Source organism: Rattus norvegicus, chromosome 1, assembly GCF_021556685.1.
Source record: "Rattus norvegicus strain SHRSP/BbbUtx chromosome 1, alternate assembly SHRSP_T2T, whole genome shotgun sequence".
NCBI lineage: Eukaryota > Metazoa > Chordata > Mammalia > Rodentia > Muridae > Rattus > Rattus norvegicus.
The window spans coordinates 107,970,110-107,995,608 of record NC_141534.1 but is presented as its reverse complement, the minus strand read 5'-3'; the positions used below and the strand labels follow the sequence as shown (position 1 = coordinate 107,995,608).

The window sequence follows — 25,499 nt, the reverse complement described above, 5'->3', positions numbered from 1 at the left end:
ACAGGCCCTTTCTAAGGCTGTGAAAAAGCTAAAATGTAGACCCACTGCACACATACGTGTATACCTATGTAGATGCCCATAAACACCAGTTCACACACCCCTGTGGCATTCTCAACCACGCTCAGCTGCACAGAGTCAGCTCACACGGGTGTGTGAATATGGCCACACACAGCCCATACCTGGTTAATGCATACAAGCAGGCAGTTAAGCTATGTGCACACCATGCACCAGTAGACAGTATGAATATGTAACATTTATACAGGGCACACACATACTGTTGTAATTGGAATGTGAATGCCCCCACCCATAGATTCGCTGCTTTGCCTTCCCCACAACAATGGACTGGTCCTTTTGTAAATTGTGCCCCCAAATAAACCCCACCCCCTTAAGCCTCTCTTGCCAGCTATTCCATCATGAAAGAAAAATGGCTAAGACATACACAGGGCACATTTCCCTGACACGCACACACTCCTATACCCACCTTAGTACACATGCCCGCACACACCCGCCCACACGCGTGTCTGTCTACACACATGCTGGCACTTGCACTCAAACTCTCAATGGCATTGACACCATGCCCGTACCACCTGGTCTCACCTGGGCACATCCTGGCAGCTGGCTGCCTGCGGGTCCCGGCAGGTTTGGAAACAGGGGCTAGCGCAGGCATCATAGTGCCACTCACAGATGGGGTAGGCAGCCCCCGAAGGCTTGGCATCTAGAAAGACAATCTCCTCCAAGTCTCTGGACTGAGAGAGATTGAACACCAGTGCCCAGAATTATCCCAGATCAGCCCATGCCTTCCCTGCCCTGTGGTGAGGACATGTGAGTACACACAGGGAAAAAGAAAAAAGAAAAAAGAAAAAAAAAAAAAGAAACAAGTCAAAGCAGGCTGCATCCATGACAACTGCGGACAGGGTCTGGAGAGCCTTGGAGACCCTGCTAGTTTCTCAGCCCGGCGTCCTGGGAACAATATGTGCCCTCGGCAGGAAACCGAAGCCAAGTGCGCTATCTCTCACTTCCACACAAGCTGCCTATTTCCACAAAAGTGGCCTGTGTCTCAGCCCATCCTGCCACCACTCCCTGAGCTGCCAATATGGAGGTCAGACCACTTCCTGTTCCAGGAGTAAACCCCAGGGAGCCTGCTCTTTGCCAACAGGCTGAAATTTCTGTCCTCAGGGAGAGAGGACAGGGAAGGTACCTGAGTGAGGCAGAGCCCCAGACCCAAGAGCAATGCCAGGGCAGACCCTTACCCAGAAGGCAGAGCGGTGCCAGGGCGGACCCTTACCCAGAAGGCAGAGCGGTGCCAGGGCGGACCCTTACCCAGAAGGCAGAGCGGTGCCAGGGCGGACCCTTACCCAGAAGGCAGAGCGGTGCCAGGGCGGACCCTTACCCAGAAGGCGGAAGAGTGCACCACCACGAAATGCCTCTGTGTGTTCATATGTCCGCAGAGCCAGCTTAAGGCCTGATGATTGGAGAAAGGAGCCAGGCTTTGCCAGGGACTCCAGAGCCACCAGGCCAGCCTGCCATGTCCCCCGGTGCAGGGAGAAGGAGGCATGCTGATGGAAGGCTTCATCGCGCCGCCATTTTGCCAGCCTTATAGAGCCATTGGCTGTGACATGCAGGTAGAAGTTGGGTCTGTCAGCCGCCTCCAGGGACACCACATCAGGGTCTGCAGAGCCACAGGAGTTAGGTGAGTATGCAGGAAGAACAGATTTGGGGGTGCAGCATGTCGGCATGTGCTCTCAGGCTCAGTGGTAGAGGATGACAGCATCCTAGGGACTATTGGACCCTGCTCCCCTGTCACTGCCTCGGCTTCTTTGAATTTCTTCCCTGTCCTCAATCTTCTCCCTTCCACCTCTCCAGCTACCCTCGGCCATCATCTCTGTGGATGAAGGTGGGAGGTTACAGAAGGCCTCAGCTGCTGCTGTCTCCAGTCCTGTCTGTCTCTCCTTTCCCACCAGAAAACCTTGCCTACCCTGGCACCTACTCTGCTTGGCACCAGGTAGGACTAGTCATTCTACAGGGTGACAATCCTCTGGACAGTCCAGTGGATGTGGTCATTCTGAAAGCTCAGCACACTCACAATGTGTAACATTCTCCATTTCCTCCCGTCACAGTAATCCCCTATCCCAGGAGACCAGAAGCTGCCCCACCAGGCAGACCTGACTCTAAAGTAGTGTCTTTCTTGCTGAAAAAAAAAAAAAAACCCCGGTATTCCTGCTGGACAGTGACTGGGTCCCTTAATGTCTCTGGTTCCTGTGCTTGCTCTGTGCTTAAGACTCAGCGAGAAGAAGAAAGGGGGAGAGAGGACGGAGGAAAGAAAAAGGGGGGAGGAGGGAAGATGGGGGGGGGAAGGAGAGGAAGGGAGCAAGAAGCCAGAAGCGAAGGGAGAGAGGGGACACAAAAGGAGAGTAGTTGCTGACCCCCTCCCCGGGATTCTATAAAACAGTAGTGGTGGGGGGCTGTCTGGGCCCTGTCCTAAGCAGTTTGGGGTCACAGAGGTCAAGAAACTAGGCTGAACTAGAAACAGTGGGGCTGGAGCCCTGTGGGTGGCTGCAAGCTTCAGTGTCCCCCACACCCTCATCAACACCGCCTTTTCGGAGACGGCTGGACAGGAGCCAAAGGGTGGGCCTTACCATGCGCCTTGGCCTTGGACAGGGCAGCTGTCAGCAGGAAGCTTGAAATGTCCCCTGGCACCAGGTCCTCTGCTCTCACAAGGGCTATGTCTCCATCTACTGCCCTCATGGCCACAAGAGCACTGCCAGCCATCACACTGGACAGCTGGTAGGGACCCTTACCTAGCGCTGGAGAAAAGAGACTCTGTCACAAGTGTCACCGCCCAACCCCTATGTCCCACCAGTCAGAAGTTCAGAAGAGGCAGCGTGCTAGAGAGGGGCTCGTGATGGCTTCTCACCCCAGACCACAGGACCCTTAGTAACTATAAGGAAACCCCAGGCTAGCAGTCCCCAAGGAGACAGACCTCCCTCTGTGCTTAAGCCCCTGCACAGGGTACCCGTGACAGTTGTCCCTGTAAGCATGGGCCATTAGCATAGCAGACAGTGTTCCATCAGGGTTGCCTTTGGGAAAATACGATACACCAGTCTCTGCCCACCCTATCCTGAGAGGTGACAGCCAGGAGCCTGGAGCTCAAAGCTTGTCTCTGTTTATTTCATGCATGGGTCTCATTTGTGTTTGGGGGAGGTGGAGTTGTGGGTAGAGGGTGGAAGGCGTAGGTGTCTCAGACATTTGTGACAGCTTTATAAATGATCTTCTTGCCTCTGCTGTGTCCCATAGGTGTCTGGGCCACCTTCCTAGACACTGTCCTCATTGGCTTTCCTCACCCACAAGACAGGCTTCAGAGCACAGCTTTAATTCAGGGCTCTCCCATACTGGACTCCGCCTTTGCCCTCCGCCCCACAAGGGGTCTTGTCACTCTGGGACTCCTGCTTCACTGAAGGAGCCCTGGCTCATCTCTACCACACAGTCTGTCCCTCTCCTCCCTGAGGAAATCCTCCTCCTTCTACGCCTGAAGGACACCTGCCCAGTCCCTGGAGGCCAGCTCGTATGTCACCTTCTTGAGGGAGTTCTCCCTGCACCCTCTTCCCCCAACACTCTGCCAGCCCTAGGAGCAAGCACACAGGAGCCACAGCTCTGAGGTGTGGCTCTGCACTGGGCTTCCCTACCTGTATCCTTTGTTGGAAAGCAGCCTGTGCGCTGTGCTGGTAAATCAGCAGCAGCAACCAGCTCCCCAAACAAACAAACAAACAAACAAACAACAAGCAAACACAAAGCAGTGTGTGGCACTGACTAGTTTCTATGGGGTGGACACCCAAAGCAAAGGCCGCCTTCACCAGACGCAGGGTTCAGAGCACGCACGTGGCTCTGGGTGCTCCCAGGTCCCTCTGCAGAGGTCCTCTTTCCCAGAACCCCATGAGGCCTGGACCACAGAAAATGCTGGGAGAAAGAAATGAGGCAAGGAATGGGTGAGTGGGAGGGAGGGTGGGTGGAGGATACCAGAAGCAGCTTGTCCTTTGCAAGTTACTGACACCCCAAATGCCGCAGAGTGAGAGGACTGCTGGGAACGGTGCTACTGAAATGCCTTGCCTGATGTCACAGGGACGCTTCATCCCTGTGGGCATTGACGATCTGGGGCCATCAGCAGCCCCTTGGAACTACCATTGGGCGGGACCGTGCTGGTCCAGCCATCATCTACAGATCCTTAGTCTTGTCTCTGTGTCCTTTCCACAGCCCATAGTCGTTAGGTCTCAAACCATGGACAAATGGCTAAGGGAGGTGCCCGATAACATATTAAAACTGATGCCAGCCACCAGGTTCTCCCGGCATCCCAGGGTCCTCCTGGCTGACATATCCTGCCGTAGCTGCTCTGCCCTATATAATTCAGCCATTTTGGTTACAGTCCTTTTTTATCCTTTTACTTTTCGGCCTTTGCTTCCTGGCCTCTTGGCTCCCTTCCCCCATTCTCCTCCCATGGCCTGGCTCAGGGTCAGGTTCACGATGGACTCTTTCAAATGCCTCTGATGTTTCCTGAGTACAAGAAATGTTCTCTTCTGCCTTACCTAGGAGCAATTACATTCTTCTTATTTCTTTTTTTTTTTTTTTCATTTGATAGTCTTGCCTGGAAAGATGCTTCTTTTTTTTTTTTTTTTTTTTTTTTTTTGGTTCTTTTTTTCGGAGCTGGGGACCGAACCCAGGGCCTTGCGCTTCCTAGGTAAGCGCTCTACCACTGAGCTAAATCCCCAGCCCCGGAAAGATGCTTCTTAAACCCAAATTTGGCACCAAAATGTGCACGAAGCCTGTGCCCACACCTTCACAGGCCAACTCCTGCAGGCTGTTGCTGGGAGGAGACCAAGGGTCTTGAAAGGACTAGGGCACTAAATGCCTCCAGGACAACACCTTGACCCAAGTGGACAAAGCTTGTTGCTAAGAACTATTCTGGTAGCCATCTTGCCACAGCCCAGGCAACCTCTGATCAAGTTGACTAAATGGCCCTAATACTGGACACTAGTCTCCCTTGGTCCTTAGCATTGACTTGTATTTTTTTTATTCATTTCTAATCTAAATACTGGTGCATATCTTGGTTCCCTGAACCCTTGGGCATTTGAAGACCCATCTAGGTTTTCAGCCATCATCCTGCTTTTGACAACTCAGGTCTTCAGAGAACTCTGGGTAAATTCCATGGGCTTGTTGGGCCCATGTGGGCTGAGCACACGGATGGGTGTCTGTTGCCTGGTGAGTCTGCCCTGAATGATGGAAAGCCCTGAGAAGGTTCCTGCCCTGGACCTCACAGGGCTGCTAGAGCAGCTATGGATGTAGTCCTGGACACCTCTGAGCCTGGCACCATCAAGACTTAACACGGCACAGCTCTGCCAGTGACATATCTCAGCTTCTCCAGGGCCAGCAGCACACTGGGAGGTCAGCATTGATGTGGCCCAAGGGCAGAGAGCCTGAGGCTCTACTTGGGGTGAAATTGGCTTACCTTTGTTGAAGAAGTCACAGTCATAAGCTAAAGAAGAAAGAAGAGAGATTTCCTGAGCAGGGCACTCACACCCAGCCTCCCCCCTCCATCAAGAACTGGGTCTTACCTATTTCCAAATCTCTAAGATTGAGGGATGGACTTGGATCCATATGTCTCTTTTTTGTGGGGGAATGTTTGTTTGTTTGGTTGACTGGTTTTGTTTTTGAGACCAGGCTTCTCTGTGTAGCCCTGGCTATACTAGAACTCACTCTGTAGACCAGGCTGGCCTGGAACTCAAAGATCCATCTGGGTTTGCCTCCCAAGTGCTGGGATTAAAGGCATGCAGCAACACCACCCAGAGATCCATATTCTTAGGGGAGGAAATGCAACGGTCCCTCCCTACACCCCAGCTCAAGGCTCAAAACCTGGCTTGGAGTAGCAGTTAGCAGTGTGATGAATGAATGAATGAATGAATGAACGAACGAACGAACGAATGAATGAATGAATGAATGTTGGAAAGAAGAGTGTGTTCTGTGTAGCCATCAAGGTAGAGATTAGAATGAAGGGATGTGAGTAAGGTGTAGCCCTCACTCAGAGTAGATAGATAGAGTGCTTGCCTAGCATGGACAAGGCCCTGGGTTCAGTCTCCAGCACTGCGCTTTGTGGTATGGTGGTGCACATCTGTAATCCCAGCATGTGGGAGGGGGAGGCAGAAATATCAAGTTCAGGGTCATCCTTGGCAATATAGGGAGTTTGAGGTAAGCCTGAACAAGAGATCCTGTCTCAAAGGCAATAACGGAACTAAAGAGTAGAAGCTCTGGTTGGATACATTGCAAAAGAGTCCCCAAACAATCAACCCAAGCATGAGGTGGAAGTTCCTCCGCCTTGGATGGAAGGGAACAAAAGACCTCAGGGACCCCAGGTGGCTCCAAAACCTCCTTTGCCCCACCAAAGATCTCTTAGGAGGTAAAGCATGGACCTCTTGCGCCCTCTAGTGGAAGGTTTGCATCTATTCTGTAGCGTCTCTCTTACTGATTCTTCAGTCCATGATGGGGGAGCCGTGCCGACCTCATCAGACTATGCCAATCATGAACAAACAAGGTTATGAGGAACCAGCTGGGTGCGCCTGGGGTAAAGACTGAGGGCAGATTTGCCTCACACAGAGGGGTGTGGTTTGAAGAAAGTCACCAACTCCTCTTCACACCCTAACTCACAACCAACGCATCCTCTTTCCTTCTTGCAAAGTCATTAGGGATCACTTGGGAAGCAGAGACAAGAGGATATCTGTAGGTTGGCGGGACATCCTGGTCTATGTATTAAGCTCCAGGACAGCCAGGGCTAATAGAGAGACCCTGTCTCAAAAAACCAAAAACAAGACGAGTCAGGAGCTGGCTTTCATGAGGCTACCGGCAAACAGGCAAACACTTGTTTGTCCTCCATGTGGACATGAAATGTTGAACCATAAGACTCTAAGATGGGACTGGGGCATGACTCAGTTGGGTACCAGAACAAAGTGCAAGGTGTGAGTTCAACCCGGTATGGGGACACAGAAGCAAATGGATCTCTGGGGCCAAGGAGTCTAATGGCTTCACACCAATGCAAGAAAACACGTTTGCAAAGACGTCTGTCCCCTATCTGTCCAACCTCGGACTCACGTTACTTGCTATTGATCTGAACACCACTCATTTTAATGTGTCAGCAAAGGACTTTTCCTACTTATTTAGTGTGTGTGTGTGTGTGTGTGTGTGTGTGTGTGTGTGTGTGTGTGCATGTCTGAAGGATGCATGTGCCATGACGTACATGTAGATGTGGAGGTCAGAGGACAACTCCTTCCATCATGTGGGTTCTGGGGACAAACTGAGGTGGTCAGGCTTGGCAGCAAGAACTTTTACCTCCTGAGCCATCCCAATGGGCCTAAGATTATTGATTTTTAAAATATCTTGTGTGATATTTCTCACTTTTACCCTCCTTGCCTCGACTTCTCACAAGCTCACAGCCCAGTACGGAACGTGTATTCCCATTACGGTATTTTAATAGTCACTAAAATCCTTATTAATCTTTGGAGAAACTGCTTCTGTTTTGTTTTGGCCAATATCTGATTCTACTTTAATTCGACATTCTAAACACATTAAAGTGACTACAAAAGGTTCGTGATAAGCACATATCAAAACATTAAAATCATCAGTAATGGGGTCCCATCTGGAGCTTAGACACAGGGGAAACCGATAATACAGACCTTTTGTTTTGTTTTTCTCTGTGTAGCCCTGGCTGTCCTGCAACTTACTCTGTAGACCAGGCTGGCCTAGAACTCACAGAGACCCTCCTGTGTCTGCCTCCCGAGTGCTGGGATTAAAGGTGCCTGCTACCAGCACCTTTGATATCTATCCGCTAACAGTATTTTTGCAGCTAATTTTTAGTTTTTAAAGACACTGCACTCAAATGTCATTGAGTGGGATCCCCGGGTTCTCTGGCGTCCCTGTAAGTGCACAGCCCTGGCAAGGGCTTCACTCTAGTCCTGGTTATTGCATGAGTCAGCACACACGTAGCATCTCATGATAGGTCCTCTCCATCCTGAAGGGTGGTTATCAGAGGCCAGGAGAGAGGAGACCCCCGCCAGGATCTCAGGGGGAGCAGGCAGAATAAAAGGAGACAAAGGGAGGATGTTCCTCCACCTTCTCCATGAGGTGCCCCTGCCTGGAGCCAACACCCCTGTGTCTACTAGCAGTGTTGCACAGCACCAACCAGGACTGTGAGCTTTACACCGCTCCAGGTTCTTGGCATCTGCGAGGTGGGGACTTAGCTTCACTCCTGTGCTGTGGAGAAGGGAATGAACCCAGATCCCAGACTGGCAGAACTGGCATCAGGACCAGATCATCTTCCCTTGTAAACCTGGTCACTTGCCATTGACCCCAAAGCGAGATACTCCCAATCATATACGCATATGTTTGTGCCTGTGTGAGCATGTAAATGTGTGTGAGCATGTGTGCACACTCATGCGTGCCCGCAGAATATTCTCATCTCACACAGGCATCCACAGAGCCCTGTTCCGAATAAGCAGAACCTCTCTTCACAGCTCAGCTGATGGAGGGCTTCTATGTTCCTCCTCCTGTTTGAGCTTGCAGTAAGCCAGAGAAAGGACTTTTGATTCCTAGTTTTCATATGATGAAAACTGAGCCTCAGAGAAGTCAAGCAGCTTGTTTGAGGTCACACAGCATGCAAAGCCAGTTTGGAATCCAGGGTTTGTGACTGACTCTCTTAGCAATGAGGTTGAGGACACAGGCTTGCACCGGCCTCTTCAGGGGTGAGCTCCAGCAACCTTACTATTCTGAGTGACCTTGGGCATGGCGTGCACCTCTCTCTCTCTCTCTCTCTCTCTCTCTCTCTCTCTCTCTCTCTCTCTCTCTCTGCCATATACATCATATATACATCATGGGGATTGTGTACATCCTACTGGTCCCCTGGGGCAGTCTGGAACACTCACGGCAGATGCGGGGTGTCCGCCAGTCAATTACCACCCCGTGTTGGCAGCACTGATGGGCGTAGGCAGCCACACTAGCACAGAAGCACTCACAGTCACCACCCCGGCTGCAGCCACATGTGTCCGTCAGGCAGTTTGAGTAAAACCAAGTGACATCAACCTAGGAAGGTCAAAGGATTCTGAATGTCAAGTCTGTGTCTTCTCTTGTGACAGCACAACATAAAGATGCTCACTGGTAGGGCGAGCTGTCTGCATGGGATGAGGTATATGGGGAGAAGCAGCCATCTTGGAAAGCACTGGCAGATACCCACTTCGTGAAATTCATCCTGAGCCCAGACGTTGGACCCAGGGAACTAGGGAATCACTAAAGAACAGAGAGTGGGACCTGCCCCAACAGGATGGAGACACAAAGATTGGTCTTCAATGGTTTTTAAAGCCCTAAAGGATCCCTGTGGAGCTGAACCCCAGTTCCCATCTCTATGGAGGACACAGAAAAGGCAGAGGTACAGCAGGGGTTCGTGCCCACTCTGAGGCAGAACTTCCTCACAAGCAGGGACAGCCAGGCCCAGCAGTGCCTGCAAGATCACAGAGGTCCGGCTGACTGTCCCTGGGCATCAGGGACTCAGGGAAGGCTCATCTGAGCAGAACAGAGGCAGGAGAATGCCAGAGAAGAGATAGGTCTCCCTTCTTGTAAGGGAGTCTTTGAGCAGAAGGGGTCCTGGGAATGAATGTTGGATGGACTTAGGAGGGCCGAGGTGGGTCCACTTACCACAGGGTGGCAGGTCTCAAACACCTCACTGAGCAGAATACCACACTCCTTCCTGGCAAATGGTTCTCGGAGAGGATTCAGGACACAAGTGTCCCTGGGATCAGGAGTGTCTGGGCACTGAAGGATAAAGAAGAGCTGGTCTATGGCACTAAGCGCAGAGGATCTATCTCCCTAGCCATCGAGTGCCTGTGCCTGGTCACAGAGAGGCCCTGAAACTGCCCACTTGATACCCACGTCCTTGTTTAATCCCCTCCCCTGGGGAGTGGAAGGAGCCTCCAACTTCTTCCAACAAAGAGTACACACCAAAGGATCTGGGGACACACCAAGTTCTGAGTCCGTGATCACATGACTGTGTCAGATGAGGTTTCAGAGCCCTCATCAGAGTCTCCCCCTTCCTGCCTGTGTGTGAGGAAGAAGGGAGCTATGTTGGGAACTGTTGCAGGATACTGGATCACACTGTGAACCCTGAGAGTGTGTTACTTATTGGAAAAAAGTAGAAACTGTTCCTGGTGGTGGTGCGGCTCAGCAGTAGCACACACCTTAAAGCCACGGGCTTTCTGCTTATTGTAAACAGGATTAAATAAAGTCAACCTCAGGTCAAGAGACAGCAAGCAACCAGATGACAGGAAGTAAACATAGGGGACAAAACATAGAGCACGAGGGAGCCAGGGGGACAAATAGAGAGGTGCACAGGAAGTAGAAGGGAGGGACAGAGTTTGAAGTGTTTTTGAGAAGGCATGGTGAAGAACTTCCTTTTGGGATGTTGGCTGGGGAGGTAGTTCTGCTTGTTGTTTTCTCTATCTCTCTGAGCTAGCATCTACCACCTGACTCTTTTTTGGTAAAATCTAATGCTTCAGATTTTGTTAAAAACATGACAGGAAATATGGGTGGCCTCTAAGAGCTGAGGGTGGTCTCTGGCTGACAGCTACTGAAAGCCAAAGCTCTCAGGGTCTACAGGTCCGGGAGCAGAAATTACCCACAGCTACCCAAGGATGGAGCCTATGGGAGATTCCCAGCCCTGGCTGTCCATTTTGTCTGCAGCCTGTGGGGCCTAGAGTAGAGACCCTAGCCTCATGTTCTGATTCCCAACCAGCAGGAACTGAGTAAGACACCCGTTGCTTAGTGGTGGGTGTTGCGTTGAGCACCACTGTGACACAGCAAAGGATGGTGAGCGCAGACTTCCCCAGAACTGGTCCTTCTTCCCCGAATCTACATTTTTATGCACTGCCTACCCAGCATGCCCGAGGTTATCAGCAATGAAGAGTATGGATCTGTGTTAGGGATATCACAAACATAGATCAGGTATCCATTCAGCTTTTCTAGAATGAGCCACGCCCAGCTGCTCTGCCTCACCCCTTCTCCATCTACCCTCCCACAAAAAACTAAGATCCACCCAGTGCAGACAATCAATACATGAAAAACTCTCGTCACCATTCTCCAATGCCGCACCCAAGGTAGACATAAGTAATCAATCACATTTTGCAGGCGGCCTCTTGGGACTGGTGAGACTTTTCTCCTGGCACAGCCCCCTTACTTCAACAGAAGACTAAGATCGCCCAGCAAACCCAAGGATAAGTCAAGAATCCGAGTCCCCTGCTTTCAGTTCAGAGCTGTTGCCCTGACAACTCAACAGGTTGGCAGTGCCAGGCATCTCCCAACCCTTGTGGAAACCCCATGATTCTGCTTATCTTCTCTACCTCACAGGCCATGTCTTTGATGCAGTCACCTGTCTAAACATAGCCTATCTGCTAAATCCCACCCTCCATGAAGTGATGGTGATGGTGGGGAGGGTGGATAAGCCTCACATAATTCAACAAGTCCCGCCTTCCAAACTAGCAAACTAGGTGGCCATCTTGCCTAGGATAGGAGCTCCGCCTCTTTCCCACTGCTTTACTAGTTCCCTGAGTTTGGCCAAGGGCAGGGTTAGTGGGCTGCTTGCTTTGTGGGTCAGGGATAGAATCTTAGGCTAGGGATCCCAGTCAAGAGGCAGAGGGTATTCCCAGGGAGAGCCTAGCACCATTGTGGTTCTCCCTGGCCTGGGTTCAGGATTTGTATGGTCCATCAAAGAGAGTGAGGGGTCCTATCTACTCTGAAAGGCCTTACCTCCACCGCAGCCCAACTGCTGCCAAACTCCTGGGGGTTTGTTAACTCCAGGTTCTCTGGGGTCCGCATCTCATTGACGGTTTTCAAGTCAAAGTTCCCACAGAGGCCCACCAACTGACCCTGAGAGGAGAGAGAGCCACCATGTTAGCTGACAGTTTCGTGGGGTTGAACTGCAGCACCAAGACTATCGATCCAGAAGCAACTGCAGGAAGCATGTTACAGAGGGATAGGGCGAGGCCAGAGAACAGAGGGGGAAGTAGTGGGGCCCCTCAGAGAGGGACATCTCAGCCAAGGACAGCAGCGATGGCACTCAGGTCTCGTGACTACCTGCCACTGAGGACCCGCCTGGACATGCACAGTGGTTCTCTGGTCCCACAGGAGGGTGATGTGTTCCCGTGGGAAGTGCACCAACGTGAAGAAGCCTGCTCTCCAGATGTGGACAGCCTGCTTCTCATCCAGGAAGCTCTCAGGGCTCTAGAGAGATAGAATTAGTCACTCAGTCCTGAGACCCAAGTGTCCCCTCAACATCAAGTCTACCAGAAGTGGCCATGAATCACTGCCCCACCCAAGGACCTCATCAACATCCCTCCCTGCCTCCTCCCTGATGCCCTCTGCTCCCACCCTTTATAAAGAATCCAGTCAGAGCTTCTGCCTCAGTGGGACTCCTGATCTCAACCCTCCCTCCCCCACCCCATCACCACCAATCTGTGCCCAACCCTCCCCAGTGCAGGTCCTTACGGGATCCCCTGAGTCGTCATCGAAGATGATGAGTGAGCTGCCAACGTTGATGGAGATGGACTTCCTGCAGATGACACCTGCGCTGTAGCAGTTCACATCTTCCACCATAACAGAGAAGCTGAGCTCCGATGTACTCTGAGGAGAAGAAAAGAAGCCAGGACAACCAGGGAGAGGAGGCATCCCATGAAGAGCACAGAAGAAAGGGGATGTGAACTCTGAGGGGCTTTCCCACTAATTCATTTTTGTGAGTATTGTTAGGGGGAGGGAGAGGGAGAAGGTGAAGGGAAGAGGGAGAAAGGGGGAGGGAGAGGGGGGAGGGGGAGGGGAGGGGGAGGGAGAGAGGGGAGAGCGAAAGAAAGAAACTCTGTCTCAAAACTAATTGAAATTGGTTTGGCTTTTTTTTTTTTTTAAATATGAGCAAAATGGTTCATGTCTCTCTCCGCTCAGGAGGCTATAACAGAGCTAACTCAAACGTGAAAGTTTGCATTCATCTTGGGCAACATGGCAAGACTGACTCCTCTGGAAGGTTTCTTTAGAAGTTGCACTTCAGGGATTATAGATCCCCCCACCCCCAACTATGCATCAGCCTGGAGCCCAGATCATCTACGCATCTGACAGGTGCTGTCCCTGGTTAGTCTGGGTGCCCCTAGAGACTGCTGGGTAAACACACTCAGTAACTCACCTTGACCAAGTGCACTTTGCACGCCCCTACAAAGTCAAACGGAAGCCCGTCAAATGTACGGTAGTGTCGGTCCCCGTAGGCAGTGCAGGTGGAGGCACAGGGGTGCAGGGTGCACTGGAACGAGCCCCGCTGGCACACACTGAAACACACAGAGAGAGCTCACAGAACACAGTTCGCACCATATTAGAATGCTCTTGAGGAAGCCTTTGCCCGCTGAATGCACACGGTGTGTGCACCAGAGAAGGGCTTCAGCAAGCATAGCATCCTCCAACAGAAGCCAGGGAGGCAGACTGACTGCTTCTTTATTACTCATTCATTTGTTCATTCATTCATTCATTCATTCAACAAACCATCAGTGGCAAACACATCTCAGGCATTCTTCCAAGAATTTGAGAAATATCAATGAACAAAACAGAAGAAAAGCCCTGTGATTTAGTGAAGCTTGCATCCTAGAGAAGAAATAGGCATCGTGGCTGTCTTAGCAGCCAGGCTGTGCTGGGGCAGGGTTGGGGCATGAAGGAAACAGGGTGTGTTTAGAAATGTGTCCACAGATTTTAAACCGGGTCATCAGAGACATGGGAACAAAGACTTCAAGGAGCTAAGAAAGTTAGTGATATGGGCATTGGAAGAAGGGCATTGTGGGAAGAGGGGGCAGCCTACAAAGACGACCTTGAGGAATACTCATGGTAACAACTGAGACGGACAATCCAAGGATAAGAGGGCAGAAGAGGTTTGGAGGGCAGTGGACAGCTGCGTGGTAGAAGTCCAAGAAGGGGGGCTGGAGAGATGCTCAGAGGTTAAGAGCACTGACTGCTCTTCCAGAGGTCCTGAGTTCAATTCCCAGCAACCACATGGTGGCTCACAACCATCTGTAATGGGATCTGATGCCCTGTTCTGGTGTGGCTGAAGACAGCTATAATGTACTCATATAAATAAAAATTAATAAAAAAATTAAAAAAAATAAGTCCAAGAAAGCCACATGAGGGTGTGACTTCTTCCTAGGAGTATGAGAGGAAGACTCTGGAGGGCTGAGGTAGAAGTGCCTTTGCCTGACTAGTACTGGCCAGAGGAAGGGAAAGGCCACCTGGGAGGTGACTGCAATGAATTAGAGACAAGAGGACAGGGGCTCAGGGTAGACCACAGCAGTTGAAAGGTGAAGGCATAGTCACATTAGAAGACTGTGCAGAAGCAGAAAGTTTCACCCTGACAGGTTCAAATCATCTAGACTCAGTTAGTTAACCAACCAATCACCTCGGGCCATCATCCATGAGTTCCTGCACTGGAGCACACCTACACGGGGACTTCCTAAGTCAGACAGACAGGGTTCTGATGGTACCCGCACACCCTGGTGTATACAAAAACAGTCTGGGCGTTTGGCCTTGACCGTGACCATACTATTGACATGCGAAGGCATCCTCTGGGCTGAAAATGGAGCATCTTCCATTATAAATAAGCCAACTGTCACTAGTTTGATGACTTTCTAAAGTGACCTCTCTGAGAGTCTCTGCTAGACTGCTGGGCCCCAGCCTGCCACCACTGAAATCGATCTAATCTGGGTGCACACTTCTGCACATGTGTGCTAATGTTACTGAGTGAACAATGCAGAAATACACTCACATACACACTCACAGGCAAAACACAAATCACAGGTTCACAATCTTCATTGAAGTGAATTCAAACATACGTCTATTTAATGCAGTCACTCACTTCGCACACACATGTGCTAAATAGATGCACATGCACATAAATATACACACACCATTATGCATATGCAAATCCTCGCCACTATATTACTGGATTTACTCAACTCTGTGGCACCTGCCTTTTTTAATGTATGTCTATATAAGTTTTCTCACATGCATATATGACATATACATGTATGTTCACTCACACGCATTCATATGTTCACTCATATGCATATATATGATGTTCATCTAAATATGCAAATACGTTATCATGGTTGCAAACATACGAGTGTATATGTCCATAGACATGTCTGATCAGTCATGCAAATAGTAACAAATATTCTAAGTATTACATCATACAAACTCTATGCAGTAGTGAGCATGGTGAACATAAATATGAACATGGTGGAAGAAACAAACACATTCTTTCCAGAAAAAAACTGAGGCCAGCTCAGGGACTTACCAGGTATGGCAGGAAGAGACTACCTGGTCCCCAGGGAAATACTCCTTCCCCTTCCAGGTACATGGACACTCCTCTGGTGGGAAGCAGGAATCCCCATGTCTGAGCAGGCTGGAAGGACACGGCAAGCCAGTGGTCAAAGAGCACTTCTAGAGTTGTCACGATGTAGGAAGGCCCAGTCCACCATGGGTAGCGCCATCCCTAGGCAGGTAGGCCTGGGCTACATAAGAACACTTGCTCTACATGAGCTAGAAAGGAAGCCGGTTAGTAGCATTCCTCCATGATTTCTGCTTCAGAGACCACTTGAGTTCCTGCTCTGACTTCCCTCAGTGATGGACTCTGACCTAGAAGTACAGTCCAGATGAACCCTTTCTCTCTTAAGTTGCTTTGGTCAGGGTGAGTTATCACAGCAACGGAAAGCAAACTAGGATAGATACTGACGCGCCCAACCCGTACAGTGGCCCCACGGTCCTTCAGAGCAATGCCCAGTATAGTGGATTCTTAGATAAATTTAAAGAGACATGGTGACCGGGGTGCAGAGGTAACTAACTGTGGGCTCAGTAGGGCCTGGGGAGGAGTTGTTGATGGTGGTTCATGAGTCGCCTGGGAGTACAGGTGGATTCCCCACATGGCGTTCTATAGACACCCTCCAAGCATCCTGAGCAGACCCAAACCCAGAGCTAGGATCCTCTAGGCCAGAACCTCTATATGGTCACATTCTGGACAGTGAACGACCCTGGCTCCTGACTGCAGAGAACTGGGCATTCCTGACCTCAGGCTGAGAGGCAGGCTTGTGCGAACAGGACAGTAGTTTGTGAAGCCTTCAGTGACAGACGTCAAAGTCTGAGGCCTGGGTGGCCGTGGGTAAGGCTAGGATCCTATGCAGGCACGTGCCCTGGCTGGGGAAGGGACAAGCATATACTCCACACTGTGGACCCCGCCTCTCTGAGCGAGGAGCCGAGCTGGCAATAAAGTAGACTTAGTCTGAGCCTGATTCCTCTAGTGGACTATTTCCCTCCCTCCGACCCTACCCGGATCTGTTTTTTCTTCTGTGGAATGAGCAAGCTCCTCCCCACTTTGAGATTGGCAGAGGTAACATCAGTGTCTTAAACACTATAAAGCTCCATCAGGCCGCCTACTGCCCCAGCCACCACAGAAGCTCTGACCCTCATTTCATTCCCTTTGGTTGCCAGGCCGGAGCCAGGGCCCCCAAGTGACCATTAAATCTCAGCACAGACTGAAGGGCGCAACCCCATGTGGCCAAGTCACGGGAGGGAGGTGGCTCCAGGGCCCTCGTTTGACCCAGGCCTGAGAATGATGCTGGTAGAAATGAGCACTGGTCCCCGTGTGCAGATCACAGCCGCAAGCCCAGCTCTTGTAATTCCCCACGGCCTCCATGCAGCACCTGGACAACCAGGAAGGCGGCTGCTCTTGTCAGGTGTGGCTTTCTTTCGGGATTATTCCAGGGGAACCACCCTCCATTGGACGGCTGTGATCAGGGAAGGAGGCTGAGAGCTAGCATGGGTTTCTTGTGCCTGGTCTTTGATCATGGGGTTCCTCAGGCATTTGGGGCACATCAGACACCTATCTCCGAGCTTCTGCTTTGAAGCCTTGTTTAATCCGCCTGTTGTGGTGACAAGTTTTAGGTGCCCATTTTACAGATGAAATACTGAGTATCAGAGGAGCAGGTGCCGTCCTCATCTGAGGTCCCATGGCTCACAGGAAACAGAACCTGACAGGCTCCAGTTCAGGCTGAGCTCTCAAGGTACTGCTCCTTCCCAGGCTCCCCACAGACATCACAGCCACACTGTCTCCTCCATCCCAGGCTGTGTGAGATCACCTCCATGCCCAACCTGAAGCCCCTGGATCTGCCACCCTTTAGGCAGGAGAATTACTGGTAAGTGGATTACATACCCCAGGGGACAGGCACAACCCGACAGGCAGGGACCACGTGCTGGCAGGCTCAGGTTCAGCAGCTGCTGCTCACACGTCCTCTCCCTGCTGAGCTCGGGGTCTGGGTGCAGCTCACTGCAGTTCACGAACACCTGACCTGCTGGACAGGTAGCAGCTAGAAGAAAGGGGGTTACATGCTGCAGGCCCTTGGCCTGGGCTGATGTCAGTGCTGTGTGGGCAGCTGGAAGAGATGGGCAGCTTCTAGACATGATGTGCGTCCCCACGTCACAGGGACAAAGCAGATAGAGCTTCTCACACACACTACAGGACAGCCCCTGTCAGCAGCACACCATGCACCCCCACACAACAAACTTCTTATTTTCTATTGCAAGCACCCTGCACCTCCCTTCTCACACAAGAAAAGGGAGAACTATCTGCCGTGTAAAGGCAGCAGAAACTGAAAGGAAGGATCCCAGAATGACCAGAGACCTAAAGGTGGACGGCTGAGTGGTCTAGAACGATGGCCAGGGAGAGTTAACTCCACGCTGCGTCCGTTTCACTGACGTAACTCTCCCGGCCTTCAGCAGCGTCTAACCATGCACGGTCACACTTGTGTGAGTGACTGTTTTAGGGAAACCCAATAAAAGGCAGCTAAGTTTCAAGGCCAGGATAGACTAGCACAGAGAAAGGGCCAGATCTGAAAAGAGGAAGAACCCAAGCCGGGAAAGAGCGAAGCAGAGGTGCTCTGGGGACAGCTCTGGGGACACCTTCAGGGACAGCTCGGGGGACAGTAGGGAGATGGGGTAGGGAGGATTTGGGGTTCAGAGAGATGAGGCATATGACTCAGGGCTGCACGGCTGACCCAGTCTCCAGGCTTGCTCTTAACCATCAGCCGTAAGCTTACTGTCACCCTCTGTACCAATCTCTGTCCATTCTCTGTGGGCTCTTCTGCCAGAGAGGGAGGCCCTCTGAGGACTCCAACCCCCAAGCTCTGTCCTCCTCCAGGCACTCCGAGAGCTGCTCCTCACCGTCCCACCCCTGCCCTATCTGTGCTATGGAGAAGCTCAAATAGTTCAAACTGCCCTTCTGTCTCTGCGAAACAAGTCTCGGAAGACATTTGGCAGCTCAGTGGGGGGAACAAATCCAGGACTAGCAAAGACAAGCAACTTCTCAGATCCCCAAGCGCTCTCCAGAGGTTAAAGTCAGGATGGCGTTCCAGGGTACCACTCTATATGCTGGGACCTCCGCCAAGAGTTCAGGAACACCAACGCCATGTCAGAGCAAGCTAGAGTAGGTTCTCCCCCATCCTGACCAGCACCCCAGTTCTTCACTCTCTTCTCCGCAGCCACTTCCCACCATCTGGAGTCCCCTCCACCCCCAAGCCCCCCTTTTCAGCCCTGCTTACCTGGGGCTCGGCTGTCACAGCTCATGACGCCATCTTTGCAGTGGCTACAGAGAGTCAGGGGAGTTATGAGCCCAGCCGCTCATTAGGGGCCCACTCAGCACAAAGCTACTACCCTTGGGCCCCTGTGGCCTTCAGACACATCCCTACTTACGATCCCTGCTCCCCACCACCATCCCACACATGGAGTAAGGAAGTAAATGCTACTCTCATGTAGCAGCGGGTCCCAGGAAGCTCACCAGTGGCCCAGAGAAGGGATGTCACTGTCCCCAGGGGGATAGTCCACTCCTTGGAAATGGCAAGAACATTGATTCCTACAGAAACCAAGAAGGATTAGAGCAGACTTGGGAGTGGAAACCAGGACACCCAGGGCCCACTCTCAGGCAGCTGCAGACGAGGGGGTGGAGAGAGAGGTCACAGTAATCCCTGGGATGGGACATGCCTGACACTGAGGTCAGACGCAGGACTCAGTGCCAGGCTGGGGGACATGGCTGGCTTCTGAAAGCACTGTTTACCACTTTTCAGCCTCCCCCTCTCCCCCACCCCCACCCCCACCAAAGGCAACCTAACTCAGAGGTCAGAGCACAGAGGGGACCAACTCAGAGCTCCACCTCCCAGCCCCAGTCCATGTTAGAATGGATACTGTTCTGGGATAGCATCAGAGTCAATCGGACCCAGCATCTGTCCCGGCTGGTCACTCCCCCGACAGGTCACTTTTGGCTGGAGTCTCAGGCTAGGCCCTCCCAGGCACTGTCTCTCCTGGATTCGTCTCAGGGACCTCTGGGGTATAAGGGTGTCACTTTGTCTTTTATCTTTATCTGCAGTCACTGGCTCTAGGTCCTTATCACACAGCTCTCACAGCTGATTCCAAAACTGCTGGTCTTACAGCAGAACAGGCCAGGGCTCAGGGGACCCACGGGAGGGACCCTGGCTGGAATCATCTTTCCCAGAACTCTTCAGCCAATTCCTTGTCTTTCCCGTGTAGCTCGCTGAGGTTTTTATTAAGGGTGTTGGAGGGCACACAGCTGAAATCTATGGGAGAGCCCTGCAGTGTGACAAGCTTCTGAGTGATTCTCATTCGCCGCCTAAAAGGGAGTGACTCCTCCCCCTCATTACTGGTATACCTCCGAGTAATTAATAGACCACTTCATAGATGGAGAAACTGAGACCCCAGAGCCTTCCAGTCATCTGAAAATCATGTGGCTTGCTCTTCCCCGTCTACCTCCAGCCACACAGCCAGCTTCCACCAGCCAGGCTACAGGGCAGTTCTCCTCTCAGACTCCTTCCCTGCCTTCCTTCACCTCAGGGCCCCTCAGATGTCACCTCTGCCTTAGCTGTGTGTGACCCAGGACTTCTGGCCTCACACTCTATGTGGCTTTCTAGCTCTCCTGACCTCCCCAGGCCCCTAAGAACCTGTTTGGGAGGGGGGTTCTGCCTTTCCACCTTCAATTGTGGATTTGGGAAACTACTCTCTGCTCTGCTCACTACTGGATTTTCAGAACCGGATGCCCTCGGCATGCTGAGATGCACACAGATGCTCCTGGAAGAAGAAAGCTGAGGAGAGAGAGGTGATGCGGCTCCAGTTCAATCTGCTTTACAGAAGGAGGGAGAGGCCTGAGAAGAGGGAGCTACCTGCCTCTCCAACAAGGCCTGCGTATTGGTGAGGGGAAGCAGGGGTCAGAGAGGCTCAGCCCAGCTGTCCAGAGCAGACCCTAGCCTCCCTCCCCACCTTTCCCAGGTTCCGGACTGGCCCCTCACCTGGGGACACAGAGGTCAGTCTGTGTGTCCAGGAATGTGTCCGGTGGGCAGGTGCAACCCTCCACACACTCATCCCTGCTGAAGTTGCCACCACCGTTAGCCCCGCAGACATCAGGGCTGGCCAGGTCCTGGCAGGTTTGTGTGCACAGGGCCACACAAGGGCTGTACTCCTTAGTGGCCTCACAGGACAGCGCTGTAGGGAGAAAGGAGACTGAACTTGGTATCTCTTCTTCCCACAACTGTGGGGGGGTGCGGGGGGTAGCATCTTGAAAAGAAAAACTCAGAGAGGGTAAGACATTTGTCCCATCCCTGGTCACACAGCAGCCCAAGGTCAAAGAAGTGTCTCAATGTACAGCATCCATTACCTGCAGCCTGGAAAAGCAGGTGCTGTTCTTAGATAAGAGACCTAGGGAAGAGTGGAGGTCGAGCCCCCAGTGCTGCAGTGCTCAGCCCGTTTTGCACACACAAACACATGTCCCTCCAAGGTGCATGAACACGCACAGGCGTGCATCCCTCACTGGGAAGATCACACACTCTCTCTCCAGCATTTTGTCCTAGGGTTCAGGCCTGTCATCTCCATATGAGGCTACCATCCCATTCCCAGGAAGCTCACACAGCACCAAGGCTACGAATCCACTGAAACTGCCAGGGACAGTTAGCTATTCCCATCCCAGGCTACTCAAAAAAAAAAAAAAAAACAAAACCAAACAAACAAACAAACAAAAAAACCAGTGCAGATGTTGGGAACCCACAGTTAGCAGTGATGTTTTTGTTGACACAGGACGCAGATAAAGGATACATGAGCATTGTTATTTTTAAGTTACTTGAGTTTCTGTATAACCAGAGTTGGCAACCACAGATTCTGTCCCAAACACCTCTAAAGACACTAACTCAGAGGCCGACAGTCTTGTGCAGTGTCGCACAGCGCGTTACCTGCCTGGCTGGACTAGAACTCAGAGCCCCTGTCTTCCAGCACAATTCCTTTTTCTCAGGGCAGGAAGGACCAAGACCCAGGGGGCACCACAGGGTCATTTACATGAAAAGATCTGTGACCTCAAACTGGCCTCAGAGCCAGTGTTCTTCCGTGTGCCCATTCTTCTGCAGTGCGAATGCGGCTCTGCCCATGGAGAAGGCAGAAGCGGAGGTAAGCAGTGGGCTAGGTTGAACTTGGCCAGACTGACAGGACCGGGAGCAATGACGTCCCAAATGTTAAGCCTAAAGGCCACGAATGGCAGTCAGGCTGGAGGAGACAGGACACTGCGTCCAAGCATCTGGAGCTAGGGGACACCTCTGTCTGGAGCCTAGGCTCCCACGGATGTACAGGGGTGGGGCACTCACCACAGGCTGGCAGACGGGCACGGAAGTCAACCGGGAGCCCATGGCGCCGGCATAGCCGTGCGTAGTGGGCCAGTGTGGCACACAGGCAGGGCTGCCCACAGCGGCAGGCATCCCTACGGCATTGCTCGAAGTAGGGAATCGGGCTCAGATATGCAGAGCAGGGTGCAAAGAGCTCCCCTGTGAGCACGCTGCAGGCCTGCAGCGCATACGATGCTGGAATGTGAAGATACGGTCAGTGAGCGGGGTCTGGCTGACTGCTGCCCCAAGACTCAGCCTCCCCTTTCCTGCTCTCCCTCAGGGTCTGTAGAGGGGTGTGTGCATGTGCATGCATGTGCGTGTGCATGCATATGTTCATTTGTTTGTGTGCACACATGTATTTGTGTGTGCTTCTATGATTAGCACATGTATGTAGACAAGTATGTGCATGCACACGGCAGGAATATGAGCAGGTACTTCATGTAATGATTCTACCTCATGCCAGGTCAGGATCTGTCTGCTAAGGGAGACACAGAAATGAACATTGCTAACCAAATTCCAGACCCTCAGGTAGACAAACTCGTTAGATGAGACCATTGTTAGAGGTAAACAATTTTGCTAGTCAGATAGAAGAGCCACGAACCTAGGGCATTGAGAAGGCTAGGGAAATGCTAGGCAGTCTGAGGAGGGGCAGGGTAGGCAACTGCTACTTTAAGTAGCCAGAAAGGCCTCAACGAGAAGGTAATGTTCGAGCAAAAGTTGTAATGAAGGACTGAGGTAGGCTTCATCCTGAGGTAAGAGTGTGTGGCTGGGGAGGGAGGGGGCACATGAGTTCAGAGCCTGGGAGGAGGGCAGACCTGCCTGTCAGAGCAGCATGGACAGCATGGTCGCTTGTGTGGCTAGAGCAGAGTACAGGGCAGTGAGCATGGAGGGGGCCTGGTGGGACACGTGAGCATCTGAGATGGGATTCCAGTACTGAGGTGAGTATCGGCGACAGTGGCATAGCAGGAAGCTTCCCACCCGCCTGGCCTTCGTCCCCTCCTGTCCCCTCCCTGCAGCCTCTCCTTCTGTCACTCCTATGCGTTTGACCGGCACCCCCACTTCAGGTTGCTTCTCACCTCTCTCAAAACAGCTCACCTCTACTCCACCCCCCAGGCCTCCCCAGAACCCCACTCCTCACCAGCTTGCAGATGCACATCACAGGGGTCCAGCAAGGAGCCAGGGGCCAGCGGGACACAGGCAGACAGGGTTTTCCAAGAATTGCCAAACAGTTGTGGGGTGCTCTCAGGGACCCCCACTGGAGACCTGTTGCCATGGCAAAGCTACAGTTGCACACTTGTCCATGCGGACATAGGGATACACAGAACATCTATCCACAGGAGCAGCCACATGCTTACATCTAACACATGGCCACAGGGGAGGCGTGAGGCTGTACTCTGAGCCAGCTCCAGGGGAACACACGCAGCTCTGTATAGACCACTCACACACATCAACACACAGAAATGTGCACATACGTGCACACACACACACACACACACACACACACACACACACACACACTGCACAAGTGCATTCCAGACACACCAGTTGTCAAGGTGTTCTGTATAACCACATTCAAACAAACACAATTAGAGATGGGCACATACACAATCACACTTAAGAAGACCCAAAAGGATCCCACTGGGTGTAGGACTGCATGCTTTTAGCGACTACTCCCAGCTCTTCACGTAAAAAAGCAATTCTTAGAGAGGATACCAGCCCTCAGCGATCTATGACCTTCTCCTTCTCCCATCCTGGGATGTAAGCGGGAAATGGATCGTGCATGGGGAAGAGGGGAGAGAAAGTCGAGACAAGCATGCTTCCTCAACAGAGGCAGTGTCGACAGTCACTGAAACCCAGTGTGAGTGCTACAGGAAAAGAGCCAGCATCCTGTGCGGGTGAGGTTCTGCCTGACACCCACTATGACTCCCACCATGACACCCACCATGACACCCACCATGACTCTCACCATGCCTGCATTACTGCTCTAAGCTGTGAGTGTTCTAACTAAACAAGGCAGAACTCACACATGCCTGGAGGGTGGCAAGCAGCCCAAACACTAAACCAAGGTCTACCTCTACCACTCTGACCAGCTGCCCAAACACCAGCCCTACCGGGCGAGACAGGAGGAAGCTTCACTTATCTCTGTGCATACGTTGCAAACTTAAGGCTTCTTCTTGTTCATCATAGCGAAGTTGAGCCCCTCATTCTGGCTACAGGACGCCTCCCATGTTTCTAAATCAGCCACTGCATGTATCTTGAAGAACGGGCTAGGATTCTCCAGCCTCAAGATCATTCCCACCCTTCTCCTTTCTGAGGAGCCTAACTACTGTCCCCTTCTGAATTCTTGAACTGTGACCACACCCAGAGAACAAATTCTCTCAGCTTCCAACTCTTGGGAAATGGCCTTCCTCCGAGTACTGGCAGGCATACATTGTACAAACTCAAAAGTGTTCAAGCACCCTGTAGGGATGGTCATGGTGGCCCGCTGGGACTGACCTGGGGACTCCAGTGCCCCTGGCTAGTGAGGCTTATCTTACCTAACGGTGCTCACAGTTGATTCAACAAGTAAATGTCTGAGACTAATCAAACCCAGAAACTTCTCATGGCCCAGCCTATCTATCTCAGAGGCTAGGATTATGGGAGTCCTTATGGAAAAACGAGGCTTGAATGAGGTTCTTCAGGAGTAGGACCCACCACCTGGCTGGATCACTCCCACATCTACGCACAGCCCAGTGTTTAACCAAACTCCCCAAGTGATGATCTTTCTACCCGCAGAAGACTGGAACCATTATTTTAACAAATTATGCTTCAATTCAAATGTGGAAAAGCAAATAATTAGTGGTGTGTGTCTGTGTATGTGGTGTGTGTGTGTGTGTTGGGTGTGTGTGGTGTGTGTGTGTGGTGTGTGTGTGTGGTGTGTGTGTGTGGCGTGTGTGTGGCATGTGTGTGGTGTGTGTGTGTGTGTGTTGGGTGTGTGTGTGTGGTGTGTGTGTGTGGTATGTGTGTGTATGTGTGTGGTGTGTGTGTGGTGTGTGTGTGGTGTGTGTGTGTGTGTTGGGTGTGTGTGTGTGTGGTGTGTGTGTGTGGTATGTGTGTGTGTATGTATGTGTGTGGTGTGTGTGTGTGGTGTGTGTGTGTGTATGTGTGTGTGTGTGTGTGTGTGTGTGTGTGTCTATGTGTGTGGCAGTGTCTCTGGATGCCCAATACTAAGGAGCCCACAGTCCTCCCTCTGCTTCCTGTTACAGGGCAGGAACACATACAGGAAGTCGTCCTGTGTGTTGCCGTTGAAGGTGCCACAGAGGCCCACGGTGTCCTCCACCCATCGCTGGTCCACTTGCAGGTAGAGTCGCAACCCTTCCCGGTCATAGAGGATCCGCACACCCACATTGGTCCTCACCCTCAGGAACACAGAGGACAGCTTCTGGATCTCAAAAGCGTCTGGCCACAGAATGGCAAATGGGAGGTAAGCAATTTCGTTAGTGCAGCAGCCCAGAGTTCTGCATCACCCCCACATCTGCATGCAGCCCTGGCTTCATCCTACAGAGAACCCCTGCCTTGGAATTGGTTTGCTAAACCCTGGCATAACCTACCAGGCAGCCTCTACTGAGAAATGTCACATTGTGGGTTCCAAGTAATAACCCATCTTTCCCAGAGGGAGTGCAGTTTCTTGCTCTAACATAAGAAGACTTCTGTAATGTC

General features: G+C 51.8%; 1 protein-coding gene and 1 long non-coding RNA gene across 4 annotated transcripts in view; one reads left to right on the top strand and one right to left on the bottom strand.

Moving 5' to 3' along the window:
• Positions 1–25,499, bottom strand: part of Otog (otogelin) — a 69,089-nt gene that overhangs the window by 25,321 nt on the left and 18,269 nt on the right. Inside the window, 18 exon segments of the mRNA NM_001106262.1 lie at positions 598–715; positions 1,391–1,669; positions 2,637–2,804; positions 5,498–5,524; positions 8,958–9,114; positions 9,724–9,840; positions 11,827–11,946; positions 12,154–12,300; positions 12,565–12,699; positions 13,247–13,385; positions 15,395–15,502; positions 17,306–17,459; positions 18,690–18,733; positions 18,926–19,000; positions 20,445–20,637; positions 21,783–21,995; positions 22,939–23,063; positions 25,061–25,238. Of these exon segments, the coding sequence (NP_001099732.1) occupies positions 598–715; positions 1,391–1,669; positions 2,637–2,804; positions 5,498–5,524; positions 8,958–9,114; positions 9,724–9,840; positions 11,827–11,946; positions 12,154–12,300; positions 12,565–12,699; positions 13,247–13,385; positions 15,395–15,502; positions 17,306–17,459; positions 18,690–18,733; positions 18,926–19,000; positions 20,445–20,637; positions 21,783–21,995; positions 22,939–23,063; positions 25,061–25,238 (2,497 nt within the window).
• On the top strand, positions 1,381–14,224 carry LOC134485120 (uncharacterized). 3 transcript variants are annotated; one of them, XR_015646387.1, is made up of 3 exons: positions 1,381–1,690; positions 1,864–2,002; positions 12,552–14,224. It is a non-coding gene; the product is annotated as an uncharacterized LOC134485120 (long non-coding RNA). The 3 variants fall into 3 exon arrangements; XR_015646388.1 differs by lacking the exon at positions 12,552–14,224 and adding an exon at positions 2,659–3,790; XR_015646386.1 differs by lacking the exon at positions 12,552–14,224 and having other exon boundaries at positions 1,864–2,224.